Here is a 22,881-nt window from a genome sequence, read left to right on the forward strand (position 1 = left end):
TGTTTGCTGTCAGACTGAAGGACTCCCTTTAATAATTCTTGTAAGCTTGGTTTGGTTTTTACACATTCTCTTAATTTCTGTTTATCTGGAAATGTCCTAATTTCACCATCACATTTGATTTAGAGTTTTGCAGGATATTTTATTCTTGGTTGGCAATTTTTTTCTTTCAAGGTTTTATACATGTCCTCCCATTGCTTTCTTGCCTCCATGGTTTCTGCTGAATAATCAGAACTTAGTCTCATTATTTTTCCTCTGTATGTGACTTTTTGTTTTTCTCGAGCTGCTCTCAGGATTCTTTCTTTGTCTGTGGTTTTAGCAAGTGTGATTATGATATGCCTTGGTGATTTTCTTTTGGGTCTATCCTAGGGGTTTGTTGAGTTTCTTGGATGGTCAGCTTTTCATCTTTCATGATATTAGGGAAGTTTTCTGTCAGCAATTCTTCAATGATCCTCTCTGTTTTCAGTTTTATCCCCCTGTTCTGGAACTGCAATAACTTTCAAATTTCTACTTCTGATTGTATCCTGCATAATTCTCAGGGTTTCTTCATTTTTCTTCATTATTTTTTCCCATTTTTCTTCAAACAGAGTTGCATCCAAGTGTTTGTCTTCAATTTTGCTGATCCTGTTTTCCATCATTTCACACCTGCTCCTCAGCCCTTTGTATGACACTGTCCATTTCTGAAATCTTGTTGTTTATCTTTTGAATTTCTAGTTGTTTTTGTATGATTTCCAGTTGCGAATTTATTTTGGCATTTCATTCCTGTATTATTTTCCTGAATTCTTCCATTTTTTGTCTATATTTTCCATGAATTTGTCTGCCTTTTCCATGAATTTATCTATTTTTTCCTCATTTTTGTCTGCTTTTTGCTTTGACTCTTGTATCGCTCTGAATATTAGAGGTTTTAATTCCCCATCAGATAGTTCTAGTGCTTTTTCTTCTACTGGAAAGTCATCTAGTATTTTAATTTGGAGGCCTATTGGAATCATCTTGTCCTGTTTTTTTGAATATGTTTTGACACTGTCTGCTATCTTCAGGACATTCAAAAGTTTTTTTTTCTTCATTTATTGATTGTAGAGTTGTTTGTTTTGTACTGCTGTTTTGCTTTATTTGGTTATGTCTGAGCAGGCGGGCTGTGCATTCTTTGTCATTTTTTCTTCTGTGGGCATGATACTTTTCACCTCCTTGTCCGACAGACAGGGCCAGTTTCTCAACTGTGGTGTAGTAGGGCAGGTCTAGCTGAAGGGGAGAGGTTGGGATGGGTTGTTTGTGGCACATTCTAGGGCTGACAGGGTAAGCTGGAAATCAGTGCAGGGTAGGTTCCTGTGCTGCTCAAGGGTGTGGTGTTCAGCACATGGTGCAGGTAGGCAGGAATGTGCAGGGAGGGTGAAATGTGTGGAGCTAAGATGGATATTGGAAAGAGGAGAGAGAAACAGGAGCCAAAACCAAAAAAACAAACAAAAATGTATTAAGGGAGTTTGCCATTGGAGTAAAGAGGTGAGAAACAGAGAAATAGAGAAAAACAAAAAAGGGGGGAGGGAGAAAATATTAATAACAAATAAATAAATAATAGGAAATTAAAAACAAAAAAAAAGGAAAGCCACCAGGGATCTCACCAGTGCAGCTGCGAAGGCTGAGGAAGTGGCTCCCAGGCCACACAGTACAGCCTGGCTAGCATGGGTAAAGATGTCACACAGCACCAGGTATTCAGAATACAGGAAAAGAAGGTAAATATAGAGGTCTGAGAACCTGAGAAATGAAGAAAGACAAAAAAGAAAAGAAATGCCCCCAGGGATCCCACTGGCATGGCTGCACAAAACAGGGGAGCGGCTCCCAAGCTGCACAGTACAGCCCAGCTAGAAGGGACTCACAAGCTGAGAAAAGAAAAAATAAACAAAACAAAGCAAAATGACAACAACAAAAGCCCCAGGGATCCCACCAGTGTGCCTGTGTAGGCCGCAGAACCAGTTACCCAGTCAAGCAGCGCTTCACAGCCTTTCAAGAAGAAGCAAAGATGGCACATGGCACCAAGTGTTCTAGAGAAAGGAAGGGGAGGTGGTGAGAGGCACAGAAGAAACCAAAAAAAAAGAAAAAGCTATACCAGCAACAAACAAATGGCACTCCAGGAGTCGGCCAGCATGGGTAGGGAGAATTCAAATGTCAATGGGCCAAAGCCAGTTTATCCCAGCCAAGAGACTGTGACTGGTGGGAAGCAGAGGAGGCTGAGCAGCAGGGAGGAGAAGGATAGGAGGTGGGAAAGCATATATCATTTGTTATCTGGTGCTCTGTCTCCTGCTGGGAGCAACTTGAAGCTGCTTTCCCCTACTCTGGTCTGCCAGTCTCCGATGTGGTCGGGGCAAATCCAAGCGTCACAGACACTGCACTTTCTGGCCGGCTGAGCAACCAAAGCCAACTATAAAGCTGGGGAGGTCAAGGAGGGGAAGGATGGGGGGTAGGAAAGCATATATTGCTGGTTACCAGGTGTTCTGTCTCCTGCTGGAAGCTCAGTGAAGTTGCTTTCCTGTACTCCCTGTCCGCCGATCTCAGACAAGAGTCCAAGATGGTGAATCCATGCTGCGTTCATTGATAGGGGACCTGCACACCTGTCTCTCTTTGCTCCCTGTTCTCTGTCAGTTTCTTATTCAATTCGGTGTTTGGCTGAGTTCTTTATCTCTTCATTTAACATCTAGGGTTCCAGAATTGATGTTTATTTCTGTTTTATTTAGCTTTCGGGTCTTTGCTGTGGAGGGACAGTGTGTTGCTTCTGCCTATAGTGCCATGTTGGCCGGAAGTTCTAGAATTCTTTATCTCCTTCTCCTGCCCAACCAATGCACAGACCACATTTGAACATTGTATTCATTACTTTGAATTGCATACATTTATTTATTCATGATTTAGGATATATTTGCCAAGGACTTAAAACAGAAAGAATAAACCAGGGCTCCGCACTGCCATTTTGGATGCAAGCCTGTTATGAATTGAATTGTGTCCCCCAAAAATGTTTGTCAACTTGGCTAGGCCATGATTTCCAGTATTGTGTGATTGTTCACCATTTTGTCGTCTGATGTGATTTTCCTATGTGTTGTAAATCCTGCCTCTATGATGTTAATGAGGCGGGACTCAATCTACAAGATTAGGATGTGTCTTAAATCAATCTCTTTTGAGATATAAAAGACAGAAGCAAGCAGAGAGATGGGGACCTCATATCACCAAGAAAACAGTGCCAGGAGCAGAGCACGTCTTCTGGACCTGAAGTTCCTGTGCTGAGAAGCTCCTAGATCAGGGAAAATTGGTTACAAGGACTTTCCCCCAGAGCCGGCAGAGACAGAAAGTCTTCCCATGGAGCCGGCACCCTAAATTTGGACTTCTAGCCTCCTAAACTGTTAGAGAATGAATTTCTCTTTGTTAAAGCCATCCATTTTTAGTATTTCTGTGATAGCAGCACTAGATAACTAAGACAAAGCTTATTGGGAGGAAAAACCAAAAGCGGTTTGCAGGTCCAGGATCAGATTAGCCAGATTTCTTGGACTTCCTTTTGAAGCCAAGATTGTTTCTAGGGATATGGTATAGTTGGGTGGGTACTCAGTGTTGCCTCTAAGAATTACAACATCTTAACTTCTTACTATAGGTGGGTTAATTCTTCAATTTAGCAAATTAACTAACTTTGGGATCTAACCTGTCTGAATAAAAACCCTAGTTGAAATTCAGTGACACAGACTGAACTTTTGGCTAACTTTATGACAGTGAAGTATTTATTTATCCCTGTCTCATATTTGTTGGCAGCCCATGAGACTAAAATCATAGAAAATTTAATAATAAATCTCATGGGACAGCTTGAAGAAAGAGCAAAGAAAACTGGCCCCTGAAACAGATGGTGAAGGACGGTCAGGGTAGCCATTGGCGTAAGGGGCTGGCACTCTGGTCTCAGGCTGGGTGGGAGGTGGGTGGGGTGAAAAGAACCCACTCTTGGTACAGATGTCTATCTGGCAGGGACATTGTCCTCAGCACCAAGAAGGGACTTTTCTCGGCATTATGCATTCCACAGGCTCTGGTCAGGGGCCACGAATTGGGAAGAGTCTTTGGGTGTGGGGAAAAGAAATAAGACACAAGCAAACAGCCTCTGAAGGGCTGAGAGAGAGGAGGAGTAAGAGAGAAATAGTGACCTGGAATGAATCCCGAAGAAATGAATTACTCATGGTCATGTTTCTTTTTTTTTTTTTTTTCTCTTACTGAATGTTGCCAATTTGATTTTGATTTCAGAAAACAAGAGAGATCCTCTGGCTTCTCTTGAACTATTGTCGTTCATCTTGACTACCCCTCTCCCCAACCAGGATCCATGTCAGAGAGATTAAGTTGAAAAGATGATAATCCCCAATGCAATGCTTTTCCAAGTGGAGGCTTCTTCCCTTTCCTCCCTCCTAAACTAAATCTATTCTTGGCTACTACGCTGGCCTTGTGGTCAAAGTAGATGACAAACCACCAGCTAAAAAGATCTCCAACTCCCAAAAGCACTGATAGTGGAGAGGGCCATTACAGAATATTGATCTTCCTCTTTTAAAGTACAAATACTCGTGAGAAAAAGGATAAAATAATTTACATAGTACAAGACTTATAATATATAGTCCTACTTAAAAAAAGAATTTTGTAACAATAACGAGGTTATCTGTGGTATCCTCCTTTCTGAGTGTCCCCACCATCTCTGCCAAAGTCCCTGGGTGGCACAAATGGTTAAGAGTTAGGCTGCTAACTGTAAGGCTGGTAATTCAAATCTACCCGAAGATGGCTTAGAAGAAATACCTGATGACCTACTTCTGGAAGGTCAATGACAACTGTTTTTTGTTTGTTTTGTTTTATCTCTATCAACACAGATTTTTCAGGAATAAAGAGAACATCCCTGACGGATGGACGTACTAACTGTCCTGGAGGAAAGCTACCTAAAGCGGACAGGAGAGCTAAAAGGAAAAAAAGGCCTTTGTGTATATTGGAATTTCGTTCAGGGCCGGTTTGTTTGGTTAATTAGGTTGCTGTTTGCCTTCTTTGGGGCAGCCAGCAGGAGAGAGCTCTTTTCAAATTCACCAGTGGGAGACAGTGGAGCCTGGATGATTCACAAATGAAGTGGTAGAGTTCATACTCACTGCTAGTGCTGGTACCATAGCAGCAGAGGGCTGGCTGTAGGAGAATGTTCAGCTTAGGGGTCAGATGACCTGCATTTTGAGAACTTCCACAGTTACCAACTGGCCCTTGTATGACCTTAGCAAGTCACATTCTGCCTCCTGTGTCTTAGCTATTTTATTCGTCATTGAGACAGATGATACCTACTCTATCCTTTGTACAAACTTTTGTGGCAGTAACCATCACAATAAAGGAGCTTGCCACTTTTCCCTCCCATTCCCACAGCAGACTCTCAGGCAGTGTGTACTTGAGTATGAATGAGTAGCTGGGATTGGTGACGAGAAAGGGTCCTAGATCAGTTGCAAATGAGTGAGCAAAAAGGGATGAACAATGGAAACTTCCCTTCATCCATTCACCTATTTGTCCACCCATCTGCCCACCCATCCAGTGGTGTGCTGGTACCAGCTTATACTGGCACATCATTTCCTAACTCTACATTTGGTAACGTCACTTGGATGTCTTGAAATCAGCCACAGTGAGAAAGTATTCACATCATAAAAATCAAACAAGCAAACACTGCAAAGCAAGCCTTCTTTTTTTCAGAGTGTTGGTTGTTGGACACTTAACAGCACATCACTGTTCCTATCTGTGTATCTCTTCCTCCCTCCCTCTCTCTTCCACCCTCCTTACCTCCTACTGTCCTATCCCTATGCCCATCCTTCTCTGTTTCTATGTTTTTCAAACATATGCCTTGGGTACCCAGGAGGTACCGGGCACTCTGAGGCCCTTTGCCTCTCTTCCCTGGGATTAGGTGTCTGCTAGACTCTAGCAGCAAGAGTATGAGGACAATCTTTGTTTTACTCCTTTCTCTGGGACACTCTAAGAGGCATTTCTGCCCAAATCATTAGAGCAGAAATGACAGCTGATCACCTCTTCCGTCTTGTCCTCTTTAGGTAGCTTTGCTCCAGGACAGTTAGTAATGGGCAGCAGCACTGTGGGGCTCAGGATTGACTGAGGAGGAGGGCTGGCACATGTAGGTTTACCTGGGGCCAGCTCTCCACCTGGTTTCCAGCTCTACCTTCTGGCTCCTCTTAATCCTCCTGTCTTGCTCTGCTCAGTCCCTCCTCACTGACCTCTGTCAATTCAAACACGGCTTACTTTCCACTTCCCTCATTTCTCACCCACCCACTCCAGTCCCAGAGGTAATAAGAATGACTTGCCATTGGGGAGAAAAATTGCAAACTACTTACTAAAGAAAAAAGAGCACAGTGGGAACTAGAGATTTGAAGGCAGAACTGGGTTGTGACTTATTGCATGCCTTTAGATTTACATCACTCACTATTCTCTCTGTTGTCCTGTTCGCTAACTCTCTGAAACCAGCGTTTCCTTTTGATAAACAGTAATGTCACAAACCTTGTTCACACCGGAAAGCTAGAGAGTGCTCCACAAGTGAATAAAACCCCTCCAAGAATCATGGTTCTTCTGAATGGCCATGAGTGAGCAAATCCCTTTCAAGAATCATGGCCCTACTGAATATAGGCAGAATGCTCCTTAGAAGCAAGAATGGTGAGACTTTGTCTTATATACTTTGGACATGTTATCAAGAAGGACCAGTCCCTGGAGAAGAACATCATGCTGATGAGTAGAGGGTTAGCGAAAAAGAGAAAGACTCTCAAAGAGATGAATTGACACAGTGGCTGCAACAATGAGCTCAAACATAGGATGGCACAGGACAGGGCACCATTTAGTTCTGTTGTTCATAGGGTCACTATGAGTCACAACCAACTCAACGGCACCTAACAACAACAACTTCGAATGTCATCTCCCTAGGCATGATCCTGGCAGCAACAAAAGTGGAGAGATGCAGAAATGGAGCTTATAATATAGGGTAGTAATCAGTCCCATTTAATCCAGGCAGTAATACATTATTTATCCGCATATGACATGTTTAATCAGAATTACTAGGCTGAAAGTTATTTGAAAATAATTTAAAAATAAATTTTGAATCCAAGAATTGTTATCTGATATTTGAAGAAGCCGTGGGAGTTGTTCTCATCTTAATTTTATCTGAACCCAAGATTCAAATCTTAGTTTTTGTTAGTCAAACCCAGCCAGCATGTCTCAATTCCCAGAGGCAGGTGATGTAATTTAACAGGTTTTTCAGCTGTTTGTACTTCCTTTAGTTCTGATTCTGGAAAACTCTAGAGTCCAGAAACCACAAGCAAAAGGTTAAAAGAGAAAGAGAGGCAAAGATGCTCAAAAGCCAATCTTATCCTCAAAGGGCATTCTTAGCTCACTAGAAAACCAGAGACTAGCTCTCCAGTCTTACCTGGTCAACTCCACTGAGTTCAGCAGAAAACCAAACTACAAGCAAGGAATGGGGATTTACCTCAATTCGACATGGATTTATTGAGTGCCTACAGTGTGCTAAGTGCTGGGGTTATACAAGTGAATGATACCTATCACTGTCCTCAAGGAATTTGTGACCTGTTTAAGGAGAACATTGGATAAAGGCAAAAGAACACTAACAATTACTGAGGATCTACTTCATTCGTTCATTTGACAAAACTTTTGAGTTCCCATTTTGTGCCAGATATTGTTCTAGGTGCTGGGGTGTAAGGATTGAAAAGACAGATATGGCTTCTGCTCTCATGGGGCTTTTGTTCCAGTGGAACAGACAAACAAAGGCATTATAAAAATGCTATGCCTATAATTTAAGGTCAAGAGAGTAACTCGGTATTGATTTTAGACTGGGTGTACTCTCTCAGAGGACATGCTGTATAAGCTGAGATCTGAATGTCAGGAATAAGAAGCAAGCAGGGGACAATCAGAGGGAAAAGCATTTCCAGAAGATGGAACCATTAGAGCAAAGTTCAGAAACAGGCTTGAAATATTTGAGGAACAGAAGTTTGGAGGACCTGTGAAGGGAGTTAAGTAGTTAAGATGAGATCTAAGACTTAACCAGCGGTGCTTTTTAAAATCAGTATAAGTAGTTTGGGCTTTATTCTAACAGTAATAGGAATGCATTGGAGGGTTTTAAGTAGGAAGTAATATGACTTGGTTTATAAGATCTCTTAGGCTGCTATGTGGATAACAGGTTGAATAGAAGTTGGATAAGAGGTAAAAATGGAAGCTGGGTCTAAATTTGAAAGGTATTTCTGTGGTGAAATATGTAATGGGTGTGTGATGATGATGGTTGGGCCCAGAGTGAATTTGGGATTTACTAGCAGAAGAATTGTTAGGATTTGCTGGTGGGTTGAAGTGGTGTTGTTGTTGTTAGGTGCCATTGAGTCGGTTCCAACTCAAAGTGACCCTATGCACAAAACAAAACACTGCCCCGTCCTGCACCATCCTCACAGTTGTTGCTGTACTTGAGTGCATTGTTGCAGTCACTGTGTCAATCCATCTCGTTAAGCATCTTCCTCTTTTGAGGGTTAAATATAAGGGCAGCATAAGGGAAAAAAAGAATCTAAGGTGGCTTCTTGATGTTTCTGACTGAAGCAACTGGATGGATTGCGTCACCATTGAGTGGGATGAGGAAGTTAGATGAGGAGCAGGCTTGAGGTAGGGTTAGGGATCAAGGCTTCTATTGTTTATTGTACAAGTAAGTGGACATGTTGAGTAAGCAATTGGATATACAGGTAGTCCCCCACTTATGACGGGGTTCCATTTCAATGATTCTGTCATAAGTTGGTTCTGATGTAAGTCGAATTTCTCTTTTTTTTTTAGTTTTCATTATTATTGTCTTTTATTATCAGTATCTTTATAAATAGATCTTTGAACATCTTTAAGTGAACATCTGAGAATGATAACATCAGCAAATTATGCACAGCAACACTGTATGTAATACATGTTACTAATGATCCAAAAAAAAAAAAAACCCACTGCCGTCGAGTTGATTCCGACTCACAGCGACCCTATAAGACAGAGTAGAACCTCACAAAACGTGGTTGAAAGTGCAGTTGGCAATAACAAATACATCATAAGTCAGGTTCTACCTGTACAAGTTTGGAGTTGAGGGAGAGGACAGAGGCGGGGATATAACCTGGAGCGTTTTCAGCTTCTACACTGTTTATTTAAAGCGATAAGAGTGGATGAGATCCCCCGTGGGGAGAAGTGTGGCTGGACCAAGCCCTGGGGCCTCATGTTTTTATACCATTAGGTAGGCACACTCATCCCATGCTTGAATTACTCACATACCTAAATGGGAGGAAAACCACTGTGAAAGAGGTAGGTTTAAATGTACAGAGAAGAAGGAAATACATTCTGATGCAGGAAATTTGAGTTGGATTCGTGGAGGTAGCACTTTACCTAAAACCTAAGGCACAGCTGGAGACAGATTCGTGGGGAGGAAGGCTAGGGAAAGTGTTCCAGATGAAAGTAGTAGTATGAGCAGAGACTCATAGTTTGGCATTTGGACATTTTTTAAAAGAGCATTTTAATTTGAAATTCTTAGAAAAATGTAGAACCATGGTTTTCACACTAGGGTACTACATACCAGGCACACATGGGCCATAGTATAATCATCTTGCTGGAGGTCAATTTCACTTAAATTACTTAACTTTCACATAATATTTAATGAAAATTTTTAAGTTAAAAATAATATTTTTATATTACAGTAAACAGATGTATTATATGTACTATGTATAATGAATATTCATATATTTCAGATTTTGAATGGCTCCCTCTGGCTGCAAACAATCCCCCATCCATATATCCATCTGCTTTCCTCTGTTGTTAGGGATCATTTCAGTGGAAAAGTTTAAGAATGACTGAATGATGGATGATATCCTTACATTGACGGTTATCAGATAATTCCTATGTGAACTTTCTCTTGCTATTGATCTACATACTGTAAGCATAATCAGAATGCCTCCTATAAATTTTATCTTGTCTTTCTCTGTACCTACAAGTTATCCAGTTTTATATCTTAATGCTAGTTATTATGTCTTACCTATGGCTGGCCATTACATTGTTGAAAATGACTTTGTGAGGACCCTGAGAATGGAAACATGTCAGTCGATCAGTCCAGAGGCATTTACTTGCTCCTTCTCCCTGTATTATTGTTAGGTGCTGCAGTTGAGTTGGTTCCAACTCATAGCAACCCTACATGCAACCGAATGAAACACTGGTTGGTTCTGTGCCATCCCGATAATCGTTGCTATGTTTGAGTGCATTGCTGCGGCCACTGTGTCAATCCATCTTGTCTGTGGTCTGCATCTTTTTCGCTGACCCTCTACCTTACCAAGCATGATGTCCTTCTAAATAAATAATTTCTTTTACAAGGATCAGCACAAAGCTGGTTTCTATAAGGTGGAGGTTAAATATGTCCCAAATGTCCAAAGTTTCCAAGCTGGTGTACCACATCATCTCTAACATCAACTACTCCCTCTCCCCTCAGTACTCTCCCTAACTTTTGGGTTCCCTAACTTAGTGCAATGTTTCACAGAACTCATGAACCGAACCGTATAAAGGAAATGGCTCACATGGTTGTTGAGACTGGCAAGTCCCAAATTCGTGGGTCAGACATAGGTTTCTCCCAGCTCATATGGCTGCAGGAGCTGATGAACCCAATCCGGCAGTTCAGACCATAGGCTGAGGGTTCACAAGGATGCAGAAGCTGGCGAATCAGGTCACATTATGGAATGCTGGCCCAAGGGGCTGTGGAGGCCAGCCAATCCCAGAATTGACAGGTCAAACAGCAGGCCTCTGGGGAGGTCATCTGATCATGAACTAAACACGGGATCCAGATGCAGAGAGAGAGCCTCGCCAGGACACACATATATATCTTAGATGCAGGCCATACACCAGGTAAGGGTGTAACTTTAGTAAGGGTGGAGCTTGAATCACACTCTCCTGCAAGGCTTCAACCCAAGACACACCTTACACCAATCCTGCCTCATCAATATGTGGAGGTCAGGATCTACAACACATAAAATGGAGGACAGCTACACAATACTGGGGATCATGGCCTATCGAGATTGACACATAACCCCAGCCATCACAGGTTCCATATACCTTATTTGCATAGTCCCACTCAATCATTATGTGTGAATCACAAAGACCGCAGCTAGAAGGGCCATATGAAGTAATTCATTGTCTGCACCCTCTGAAGGGACTGTTCCCTCCTGAAAGTGTCCTGTAATCCTGTGATCCAAATTAACTGCCCATCTCTAATCTAAGGATTTTTTTAATTGAAATTTTTATTGAGATAATTATAGATATGGAGATTTGCATGGAGTTGTAAGGACTAAGACAGATATACCCTGTGTATCCTTTACCCAGTTTCTGCCAATGGTAACAAATTTGGAAAAACTATAACATAATCCACCACTTGTCTGTCATTTTGTTGTACTGTGGTGATTTGAATGTTCCTGTGATGCTCAAAGCTATGCCACTGGTATTTTAAATACCAGCAGAGTCACTCATGGTAGACAGGTTTCAGCAGAGCTTCCAGAATAAGACAGACTAGGAAGAAGGACCCGGAAGTCTACTTCTGAAAAAATCGGCCAGTGAAAACCTTATGAATAGCAGTGGAACGTTGTCTGATATAATACTGGAAGATAAGACACTCAGGTTGGAATGTTGTTGTTGTTGTTAGGTGTCTTCGAGTCGGTTCTGACTCATAGTGACCCCGCGTACAACAGAATGAAACACTTCCTGGTCCTGTGCCATCCTCACAATCGTTGCCATGCTTGAGCCCATTGTTGCAGCCACTGTGTCAATCCATCTCGTTGAGGCTCTTCCCCTTTTTCACCACCCCTCCACTGTACCAAGCATGATGTCCTTCTCCAGGGAATAATCCCTTCTGATAACATGTCTGAAGTATGTAAGACGCAGTCTTGCCATCCTCGCTTCCAAAGAGCATTCTAGTTGTACTTCTTCTAAGACAGATTTGTTTGTTCTTCTGGCAGTCCATGGTATATTCAATATTCTTCACCAACACCACAACTCAAAGGTGTCAATTCTTCTGTCTTCTTTATTCACTATCCAGCTTTCCTATGCATATAAGTCTGTCGAAAACACCATAGCATGGGCCAGGCGCACCTTAGTCTTCAAAGTGACATCTTTGCTTTTCAATACTTTAAAAGGGGTCTTTTGCAGCAGATTTGCCCAATGCAGTGTGTCATTTGATTTCTTGACTGCTACTTCCATGGGTGTTGATTGTGCATCCAAGTAAAATGAAATCCTTGACAACTTCACTTTTTTCTTCATTTTCACGATGTTGTTTGTTGGTCCAGTTGTGAGAATTTTTATTTTCTTTATGTTGAGGTGTAATCCATACAATCTGAGAAGACATCTAAGGACTGTGGTCTTTGATCTTCATCAGTAATTGCTTCAAGTCCTCTTCACTTTCAGCACCAAGGTTGTATCATCTGCATATCACAGGCTGTTAATGAGTCTTCCTCCAATCTTTTTCACAGAGACCTGCTTCTCGAATTATTTGCTCAGCATACAGATTGAATAGGTATGGTGAAAGGATACAAACCTTAAACCACGCAGTATTCCCTTGTTCTCTTCAAACGACTGCTTTGTGATCTGTCTAAGGTTTCTCATGAGCACAATTAAGTATTCTGGAACTCCCATTCTCAATGTTATTCATAATTTGTTATGATCCACACAGTCAAATGCCTTTGCATAGTCAGTAAAACACAGGCAAATATCTTCCTAGTATTCTCTGCTTTCAGCCAGGATCCATCTGACACCAGCAATAATATCCCTTATTCCACTTCCTCTCCTGAATCTGGCTTGAATTTCTGGCAGTTTCCTGTCCATATACTACTGTAGCCACTTTTGAATGATCTTCAGCAAAATTTCGATAATTTCCATATTCAGTTGGATCACTTTTCTTGGGAATAGGCATAAATATGGATCTCTTCCAGTTAGCCAGGTAGCTGTCTTCCAAATTTCTTGGCATAGACCAGTAAGCACTTCCAGTGCTGCATCCATTTCTTGACGGATCTCAATTGATATTCTGTCAGTTCCTGGAGCCTTGTTTTTTGCCAATGCCTTCAGTGCTGCTTGGACTTCTTCCTTCCGTACCATGGGTTCCTGATCGTATGTTAATTCCTGAAATGGTCGAACACCGACCAATTCTTTTTGGTATCATGACTCTGTGTATTCCTTCCATCTTCTTTTGATGCTTCCTGCGTTGTTTAATGTGTGCTTTAATATTCTCCTCGTAGAATCCTTCACTACTGCAACTTGAGGCTTGAATTTTCTCTTCACTTCTTTCAGCTTGAGAAATGCCAAGAGTGTTCTTCCCTTTTGGTTTTCTATCTCCAGCTCTTTGCACATGTCGTTATAATACTTTTCTATGTCTTTGTGAGCCACCCTTTAAAATCTTCTGTTCAGTTCTTTTACTTCATCATTTCTTCCTTTTGCTTTAGCTGCTCAACATTCAATAGCAAGTTTCAGAGTCTCTTCTGACATTCATTTTGGTCTTTTCTTTCTTCCCTGTCTCTTTTTTGACCTCTTGCTTTCTTCATGTATGATGTCCTTGATGTCATTCCACAACTCGTCCGGTCTTCGGTCATTAACGTCCAATGTGTCAAATCTATCCTGGAGATGGTCTCTAAATTCAGGTGGGATATACTCAAGGTTGTACTTTGGCTCTCGTGGGCTTGTTCTAATTTTCTTCAGTTTTAACTTGAACTTGCATATGAGCAATTGATGGTATGTTCCATAGTTGGCCCCTGGCCTTGTTCTGACTGATGATATTGAGCCCTTCCTTCATCTCCTTCCACAGATGTCATCGATTTGATTTCTGTATTCCACCTGGCGAGGTCCGTGTGTACGGTCGTCATTTATGTTGGTGAAAAAACGTATTTGCAATGAAGAAGTTGTTGGTCTTGAAAAACTCTATCAAGTGATCTCCAGCATTGTTTCTATCACCAAGGCCCTATTTTCCAACTGCAGATCCTTATTTGTTTTCAACTCTTGCGTTCCAATCATCAATAATTACAGTGCATCCTTGTTGCATGTTGGATCAATTTCAGGCTGCAGAATTTGGTAAAAATCTTCAATTTCTTCATCTTTGGCCTTAGTGCTTAGTGAGTAAATTTGAATAACAGTCATATTAACTGGTCTTCCTTGTAGGCATATGAACATCAACCTATCACTGATACTTCAGGATAGATCTCGAAATGTTCTTTTTGATGACGAGTACAGTGCCATTCCTCTTCAATTTGTCATTCCCGGCATAGTAGAGTTGATAACTGTCCAATTAAAAATGGCCAATACCAGTTCATTTCAGCTCACTAATGCCTCAGGATATTGATTTTATGTGTTCCATTTCATTTTTTATAATTTCCAGTTTTGCTAGATTCATACATCATACATCCCACATTCTGATTATTAATGGATATTTGCAGCTGTTTCTTCTCATGTTGAGTCATGCCACATCAGCAAAAAAAGCTTGTCTCCACTAATGTCATCAAGATAGACTCTACTTTGAGGAGGCAGTTCTTTCTCAGTCATATTTTGAGTCCCTTCCAACCTGGGGGGATCATCTGCCAGCACTATATCAGACAATATTCCCCTGCTAGTCATAAAAAAAAAAAAAAAAAAAATTTTTTTTTTTTTAGTCATAAGGTTTTCACCGGCTAGTTATTTTCAGAAGTAAACTGTTGAGTCCTTCTTCCTTGTCCTTCTTAGTCTGGCAGCTCAACTGAATCCTGCCCAGCATGGGTGATCCTGCTGGCATTTAAATACCAGTGGCATGCTTCTAACATCATAGCAAAACACAAATCCCCACAGTACAACAAACTGACAGACATGTGGAGGAAGTTCGGAAGGCACTCAAAATACAACTGGGGAAGAGCTGCCTCGTCAAAGTAGAGTCGGCCTTAATAATTTGGATGGAGTCAAGCTTTTGGGAACTTCCCTTGCTGATGTGGCACTACTCAAAATGAGAAGAAAGAGCTAAAAACACCATTAATAATTGAAAGGAGGAATGTATTGAAGTATGAATCTAGGAAAACTAGGTTGTCAAAACACATAAAACATCAATACCCTAAGCATTAGTGAGCTGAAATGGAGTGACATTGGCCATTTTGAATCAAACAATCATCTTGTTTACTATGCCAGGAATGACAAATTGAAGAGGAATGGCGTTGCAAGAATTCTACCACTAAACCACCACAGCCCCTTCCTCCATTCCAAAAAAAAAACCAAACCCACTTCCAGTGATTCAATTCCAACTCTTAGCGACCTTACAGGACAGAGTAGAACTGCCCCATAGGGTTTCCAAGGCTGTAATCTTACAGAAGCAGACTGCCATATCTTTCTTCCTTGGAGCAGCTGGTGGGTTCGAACTGACAACCTTTATGGTTAGCAGCTGGTCGCTTAACTACTGTTCTACCAGGGCTACCAATTACTTCAAGCCCATGACACAGAATGCTAAATTATTTCATGGGACACATTCTTCTGCTGGTAGCGAAAGAGCTGGAGAGTCAGTGAAAACAAGGTAAACCCACAATGAGATGGATTGACACAATAGCCAAAACAATGGACTCAAACTGCTTAAAGATAGCACAGGACTGGGCACGGTTTTGTTCTATTATACTTAAGGTCTCCGTGAGTCAGAGCAGACATGATGGTGACTAACAACAACAAGGTTTTGTAAATTATAGAGCATTTGACAGATATGATGCAAGGTTGACATAACATTATTGAGGTATCTACCCTAAGCCACATAGTATTATTGTGGTATGGTAATGCATTGAAACATTAACTTGTATTTGTTTTTTCTATATATTTTCCTTCTTAATCTCAAGGAAGTAGCAAAATCCCTGGTATTTCCTTGATTTAGGCACGTTTGCAGGGTAATACATTTAGTTCCATTGTGCATGAATTCACCATGAGTGGGAAGCTGACTCGAGGGCAGCTAACAACAACAACGGGCGAGTGGCTAGCAATCCTTGTTGTAGCCCTGGCTGTTGTTCTTAGCTACCATCAAGTTGGTTCTGACTCATAGCAACCCTATGCACAAAAGAACGAAATACTGCCTAGTCCTGTACCATTCTCACAATTGTTGTCACATTTGAGCCCACTGTTGCAGCCGTTGTGTCAATCCATCTTGTTGAGGGTCTTCCTCTTTTTCACTGACCCTCTACCTTACCAAACATGATGTCCTTCTCCAGGGGTTGGTCCCTCCTGATAACATGTCCAAAGTATGTGAAACAAGTCTTGGCATCCTTGTTTCTAAGGTAGAATCCTTCAGTATTGCAACTCAAGGCTTGAATTTTTCTTCAGTTCTTTCAGCTTGACAAATGCCAAGTGTTCTTCCCTTTTGGTTTTCTAACTTCAGGTCTTTGCACAAGTCATTATAATACTTTACTTTGTCTTTTCAAACCACCCTTTGGAATCTTCTATTCAGCTCTTTTACTTCATCCTTTTTCCATTTACTTTAGCTACTCGACGTTTAAGAGCAATATTCAGAGTCATTTCTGACACTCATTTTAGTCTTTTCTGTCTTTCTTGTCTTTTTAATAACCTCTTGCTTTCTTCAAGTATGATGTCCCTGATGTCATTCCACAACTCATCTGGTCAGTCTTCGGTCATTGGTGTCTAAAGTGTCAAATCTATTTTTGATATACTCAAGGTCGTACTTTGGCTCTCGTGTACTTGTTCTAACTTTCTTCAGCTTCATCTTGAACTTACATATAAGCAAGTGATTATTCCACAGTCAGCCCTTGGCCTTGTTCTGACTAATGATATTGAGCTTCTCTATTGTCTCTTTCCAAAAAATGTAGTCTATTTAATTCCTGTTATTCCATCATTTCTATTACCAAGTTCACATTTTCTAACCACCAATCCTTCTTTGTTTCCAGCTTTCACATTCTAATCACGAGAAATTATCAATACTTCTCAAATTCACCATGTATGATCAATTTTAGATGGAAAAGTTGGTAAAAACCTTCAGTTTCTTCATCTTTGGCCTTAATGATTGCTGTACAGATTTGAATAATAGTCATATTAACTGGTTGTCCTTGTGGATGTATGGATATTATCCTATCACAGGCAGTGTTGTACTTCAGGATAGATTTTGACATGTTCTTTTTGACCAGGAATGTGACACCTTTCCTCTTTAATTTGTCATTACTGGCACAGTAGATCATATGATTGTCTGATTCAGAATGGCCACTGCCACTCCATTTTAGTTCACTAATGACTTTATTAATGCCTAGGATATCAATCTTTATGCCTTCAATTTCATTTTTGGTGATTTCCAATTTTCCTAGATTCATACATCGTACATTTTACGTTCCTGTTATTGATGGATGTTTGCAGCTGTTTCTTCTCATTTCGAGTCCTGTCACATCAGCAAATGAAAGTCTCGAAAGTTTTACTCCAACCGTTTTTAAGGTTGACTCTACTTTGAGGAGGCTGCACTTCCCAGTCATATTTTGAGTGCCTTCCAACCTGAGGAGCTCATCTTCTGGTACAATATCAAATAATGTTCCACTGCTATTCATAAGGTTTTCACTGACCAATTATTTTTTAGAAGAAGACTGCCAGGTCCTTTTTCTTAGTCTGTCTTAGTGTGGAAGCTTAGTTGAAACCTGCCCAGCAAAGGTGATCCTGCTGGTATTTGAATGCTGGTGGCATAGCTTCCAGCATCACAGCAACATGCAAGCCCCCACAGTACGGCAAACTGACAGATGTGTGGGCCCTGGTAGAGGGGAATATAAAAATGCAAGCTATTTAGAAATGCAATCCATTAATAATTTGATTTTATTAGTCTAGGAGTTAACCAGATTTCCCTAACATTGTCTGGTTGTTTCTTTAGGGAACTACAGAATTGTCTTTTGACTGAATTTATGGCTTTCTTGGTTGCTTTCTATGGTGACCATCCACTGGAATCAGGGTCTAAACAGATTGGGTGTCTAACGGTCACTCCATACAAGTTAAGTTCACCCCACTCCTGCCTTCTTTTATCCCCTCCCTAACAGCATTTTCACCCATAATCTTTTCTTACATTCCAAGTGTTGAGTTGAACTGATGAGGAGTCTGTCAGCCTCAGCCTCCTGCTGCTCCCGTGATAAGACCCATTTTCCCTAGAGAGAAGCATTTTAAATACATCAGATCCTCCTCTCTTAAAAATCATTCTGGTCCTTTTTGAACATCATCCAGTTGGTCCCCAGACCACAGTAGAAAACACCACTCCTGAAGGGGTCCTTTACAAACCCAGGAGAGAATTCCCCACCTCCTGTCTCTTGAACATGACTTTGGTTTTACATCCAAAACACCCATGGACCCTTGCCCCCCACATTACACTGCAGGCTCCAGTGTAGCCTGCTGTCCATTACTCTCCCAGGTAATATTTCTTCTAGATTCCGTGGCTTTCAGTGACTACTGGTGTCTGGGATGCCTTTCCAGAAATGCACTTTTTTTTCCCCCAGAAAAAACTTAAGGAAGAGGAGGAAGAGGGTGCAAGCTAGGAGATTGTGCCTACTGACTCCTATTTTTTGTTTGACTTGCCTGACTAAAATGGTAGCTCCAGATATCTCCAAAATGTTTCAATTTTTAACTCCTTTGATTTATTCCTGAAGACATAAACCCCACTCTTACAGGGCCTTACCTGTAACAGAAAGGAAAAGGGGTGGGGGTGTGGAGGAAGAAAAAGTCTGTGAGTGTTATAATACTGGGGGGAGTTAAGGACTCTGGAGCAACCTTTTGCAAAATACATAATTTGAGCTTTGATTACCAGAGATATTTATCCCCAGAAGCCACTGTAAGCAAGGACTCTATTTGCACTTATTCCATTCATCGTTAATTATTATTAGTATTGTCAGTAATGAACTGTTCCTAATGAGGACTGTTTAGGTTGTGATCTTGCCAGAGGAGCAATTGAGGAGCAAATTATTTTCCAATTTCTCCTCTTGAGAGCTGGGATTTTAAACTTGGACCTTATGGGCAAATGAATTGGGGTTTACATTTGCCATAAATACCAGAAAATGAAATTCTTAATTTCCAGGCTACAAGAAATGACGAAGCTTGTCTCTGTTTTCCAGAGCCCTGCAGCCATGGGTCCGGGGCTCTTCCTTCTCCAATGTCACTGAGGCCATGGTCAAGGGCTGTCTTTATTGAGGTTTTTACCAGGAGCAAACACTGGGTCTGGTGGAGGGGAAGGGAAGCAATCTCTACAATCAGTGTTACTCTCCATCAGCGTCACGTGCTGCTGCCACCTCTAACCCCTAGCCACTGGACTCCTTACCCAAGGACATCTAATCTAGGCCTATGATCAGAGACTTCTTTTCTTCTCCCTCCTCATCCCCCTCCAGAACAAAACTTCATGATATATTAAACATTCCTGGCCTTGCCAAAAGCAAAGCAAAAACAAAAAACAAAACCAGTTCCTGTGGAATCAATTTCGACTCATGGTAGCTCCATGTATGGTGGAGTGGAACTGTGATCTATAGGGTTTTCAATGGCTGGTTTTTCAGAAGTAGATTGCCAGGCCTTTCTTCTGAGGTGCCTCTGGGTGGACTTAAACCTCTAACCTGTTAGTTAGCCATTTAGCATGTTAACCATTTGCACCACTCAGGGGACTCCTAAGTAAATAGCTAATGCAATAAGCTGCCTATAACATGACAATGGGTTATAAGGGCAAGCCTGGGATAAGGGCTACCTAGATGTCTTCCAGAGCAGGAGGGTAACCGTGTGCCATGCAGGGGCTGTGCCATCACTGGGAAGGCTGGGGTCAATGGCAAACTGCTGAGGAACAGAGGCCAAACTTATAGGCATTTAAAATCTGTTTCAAAATGCTGGTGACTGCAGCTTGCTGCCCCCAGATTAAAGTGTTAACTTCTGGGAGGAAAGCAGGAAGTGGCTCTTTAAAATATGAGTTCAATTTTGATCCAAGATTCTGTTACCAATCACCAATCTAACACGAAGCATCCTTGCCTTTTCCCGAGTAAGAATACATGTGAAAGACAAACTTTATCTTCAGCAAGCTGTATTTTGTTTGAGTCAAGCAAAACGAGTCGGCAGGGGACTAAGCCTTTCCAAAAGGCTGACTCAAAAAGGGAAGCAAGGCTAGGGCTTATATGGGTTCTGTGGAGACAATAGAGTAATGAATATTTAGTGGGTTTCTTTCAAGGGGTGGGTACGTCTCAGAATGGCGGTGCATGTTAATTAGGTTGCATGCACATCAGGTTCCAAAATGGAACCTCCTGGTATTCAAGATGGAGTCCTCTCGGCAGCCCTTGGCATCACTTATTATGGGATATAGCGCAAGCATGCTTGATCTTCGGCACCACATCACCATCTTTGGAGGGCTAAGGAAGGTTTAACAGCAGTCACACTTTGTTCTTCTGCACATGTAGGAGCCTGTAAAGGGGGAAGGGACTAGAAAAAACACTAAGAAAGAGATAGTAATTCACGGGTTGTTTCAACCTTATCTCATGTTGACAGGTTGTGGTTCCTGTTTACCCAACTTCTAGATGGTAATCTTTTAATAGCTTTTTTGTTCCGCCAGCACAGCTAACCCTATCTGTCTCAATTCCATAGAAGAATCCTGATCAAAAGGAGAAAAATGCAGAACAGAATTTCAAATTCTCATGGACTCTAGACTTTCTGGAGCCATGTAGAGTGGAGGAACCCCTGAAACTATTGCCCTGAGATAATCTTTAAACCTTAAACCAAAAATATCCCCTAAAGTCATCTTAAAACTATAGTTTAGCTTAACTAGTTAAAAAGGTCTGCCTTGAGCATTTTGCTCTTATAAAGACATCTATATGGGATTAGCAGCCCTGGTGTCACAGTGGTTAAGAGCTACGGCTGCTAACCAAAAGGTTGGCAGTTTGAGTCTACCAGCTGCTCCTTGGAAACTCTATGAGGCAGTTCTACTCTGTCCTACAGAGTTGCTATGAGTTGGAATTGAGGGCAATGGTTTTTTTTTTTCTTTATGGAATCAAATTTACAACAGTAACTCAAAAGATTAGATAGGAACCTTAGGGGGTAGTGAGTTTATGTTAATGAAGGAGGAACAGCTCTGAAAAGGAGGATGAGAATGGCTTCAGAACTCAAAGAATGTAATCAACCTCACTAAATGGCACATGTACAAGCTCTTGGTGTATGTTTTGCTGTGTATATCCTCAACAACAACAATGAAATATATAAAATTTAGAAGAAAAGTTTTAAAAAAAACCTGAGTTTAGAATTGCTTCAACCAATCAGTAAGAAAAGAGGGCAAAGCCCTCTTTTAAGGACCCAAATTTGCTTTTTTTTTTTTTTTTTAGGGGAAGAAGAGCTGTATGAAATGAGAAAATGCTTGAGGGAATGCCCTGGGAGGGGTCTTCACTGAAAATCCGGTTAGGGCTGATGAACTTTCATTAGAAAAAGAGGGCTTCTCCTGCAAGAAAAGTTGGCAAGGACATTAAAGTTCAACTTTGTTCAGAGTGGCAATTTTGGTTATCAAAGGCCTGGGGGTGTGGTATATTAGATACCAAAGAGAAAAAAAAGAAAGTCTTAGAGCTGGAATCTGCGATTCTTTTGTTGGGTCTGGGACTAGAAATAGAAAGCTATGCCTTGCTGGAAACCAAAAGAGAGCCTCACCCTGATAAGACTAGCAGGCAGATAAGAGTGGCCTATGAAGTTTTATTAGGGTCAGAAGGCTCAGAGCTAAACTCCTACATTTTAAAATGTTTAGAGTAAGATTTATGGCACAAGCTTAGTGACTGGTAATCTCTAGTTGTAGTGAGATAAAGGACTACTTTAATAATAATAACAACAGGTATTATTCTTTTTAAGAATTTATAAACAAGGAAAAATAATGAGAAAGATTTGAAAGACATAGAAATAAAACAAAATTAGTTGAGCATCTGCTCTGTACCAGGCACTGTCTTAAGCACCAACTTAATATTTAATGTTCATAACAATAGTCCCAAGAAGGAGTTACAGGTCTCCCCACTTTTGTCCCAAGAAGGAGTTACAGGTCTCCCCACTTTTCAATAGTTTGCTTTATGCCACTTCGCTTTTACAAAAGAATTACATTAGTACCTGTTTGCGCTAACCAAAAGATATCAGAAGAGGATTTTTGCTTTTACGAAAAAAGATGAAAAGCAGAAATAACATTCATTATTTGTTTTACAGCAAGCCGTTAAAGAGGCAGTGCACACTGTGAGCAGCAGCGAAAGTGGCTTCCCCACGCTACTTTCCCAGGAACTACACTCAGCATCTCAGCATCAAGCCGCCATAACTTTGAACCGTGTCTGTGAACATCTGGATTTATTTTGTGCATCCCTTAGCAAAATGTTTTTTAGCAAAATGTGTTCTAAGGTATCAGAAAAACCAAAGAGAGCTCGTAAGGATTTTACTTGTTATTTGGTATGATTTGATAGGTTATTTTTTTCCCACATAAATTAATGTTAATTGCTTCTTCACTTTACACCATCTTGGCTTTACAAAAAGTTTCATAGGAATGCTGTGCTTTCAGATAGCAAGGAAACCTGTATAATTATCCCCATTTTACAGTTGAGGACTCTGAGTATCAAATATTAAAATCTTGTCCAAGTCACCCAGTAAATGACTCTAGGAAGTACAGTCTTTTCACTTTGATTTTTATGAAAGATTTGGAAAAGAAGCCTGAGTTTCATTGAATCTTCCTTGGCCTAGTAGTATGGAGATCCATGTGCTGAGGCAAAAATGGATCAGCTAATGGATTTTTGTCTCACTTCTGATGCATATCAGGTAAAGAGCAAATTCTTGAGCAGGATCTAGGAGGCTCTTTGTTATCTAGATCCTGGCTATGCATCTAGCCCGACT

At 41.0% G+C, this 22,881-nt stretch overlaps 1 protein-coding gene across 1 annotated transcript in view; it reads left to right on the plus strand.

Annotated features, from left to right (window-relative positions):
* The window catches only part of SNX18 (sorting nexin 18), a 115,465-nt gene extending 92,810 nt beyond the window's left edge, over nt 1-22,655 (plus strand). Inside the window, exon 2 of the mRNA XM_064271895.1 lies at nt 22,210-22,655. Within this exon, the coding sequence (XP_064127965.1) occupies nt 22,210-22,220 (11 nt within the window). The 3' untranslated portion in view covers nt 22,221-22,655. The remainder of the gene's footprint in view (nt 1-22,209) is intronic.
* Nucleotides 22,656-22,881: the final 226 nt, after the last annotated feature.

The sequence above is a fragment of the Loxodonta africana genome, chromosome 2, assembly GCF_030014295.1.
Source record: "Loxodonta africana isolate mLoxAfr1 chromosome 2, mLoxAfr1.hap2, whole genome shotgun sequence".
NCBI classification, from domain to species: domain Eukaryota; kingdom Metazoa; phylum Chordata; class Mammalia; order Proboscidea; family Elephantidae; genus Loxodonta; species Loxodonta africana.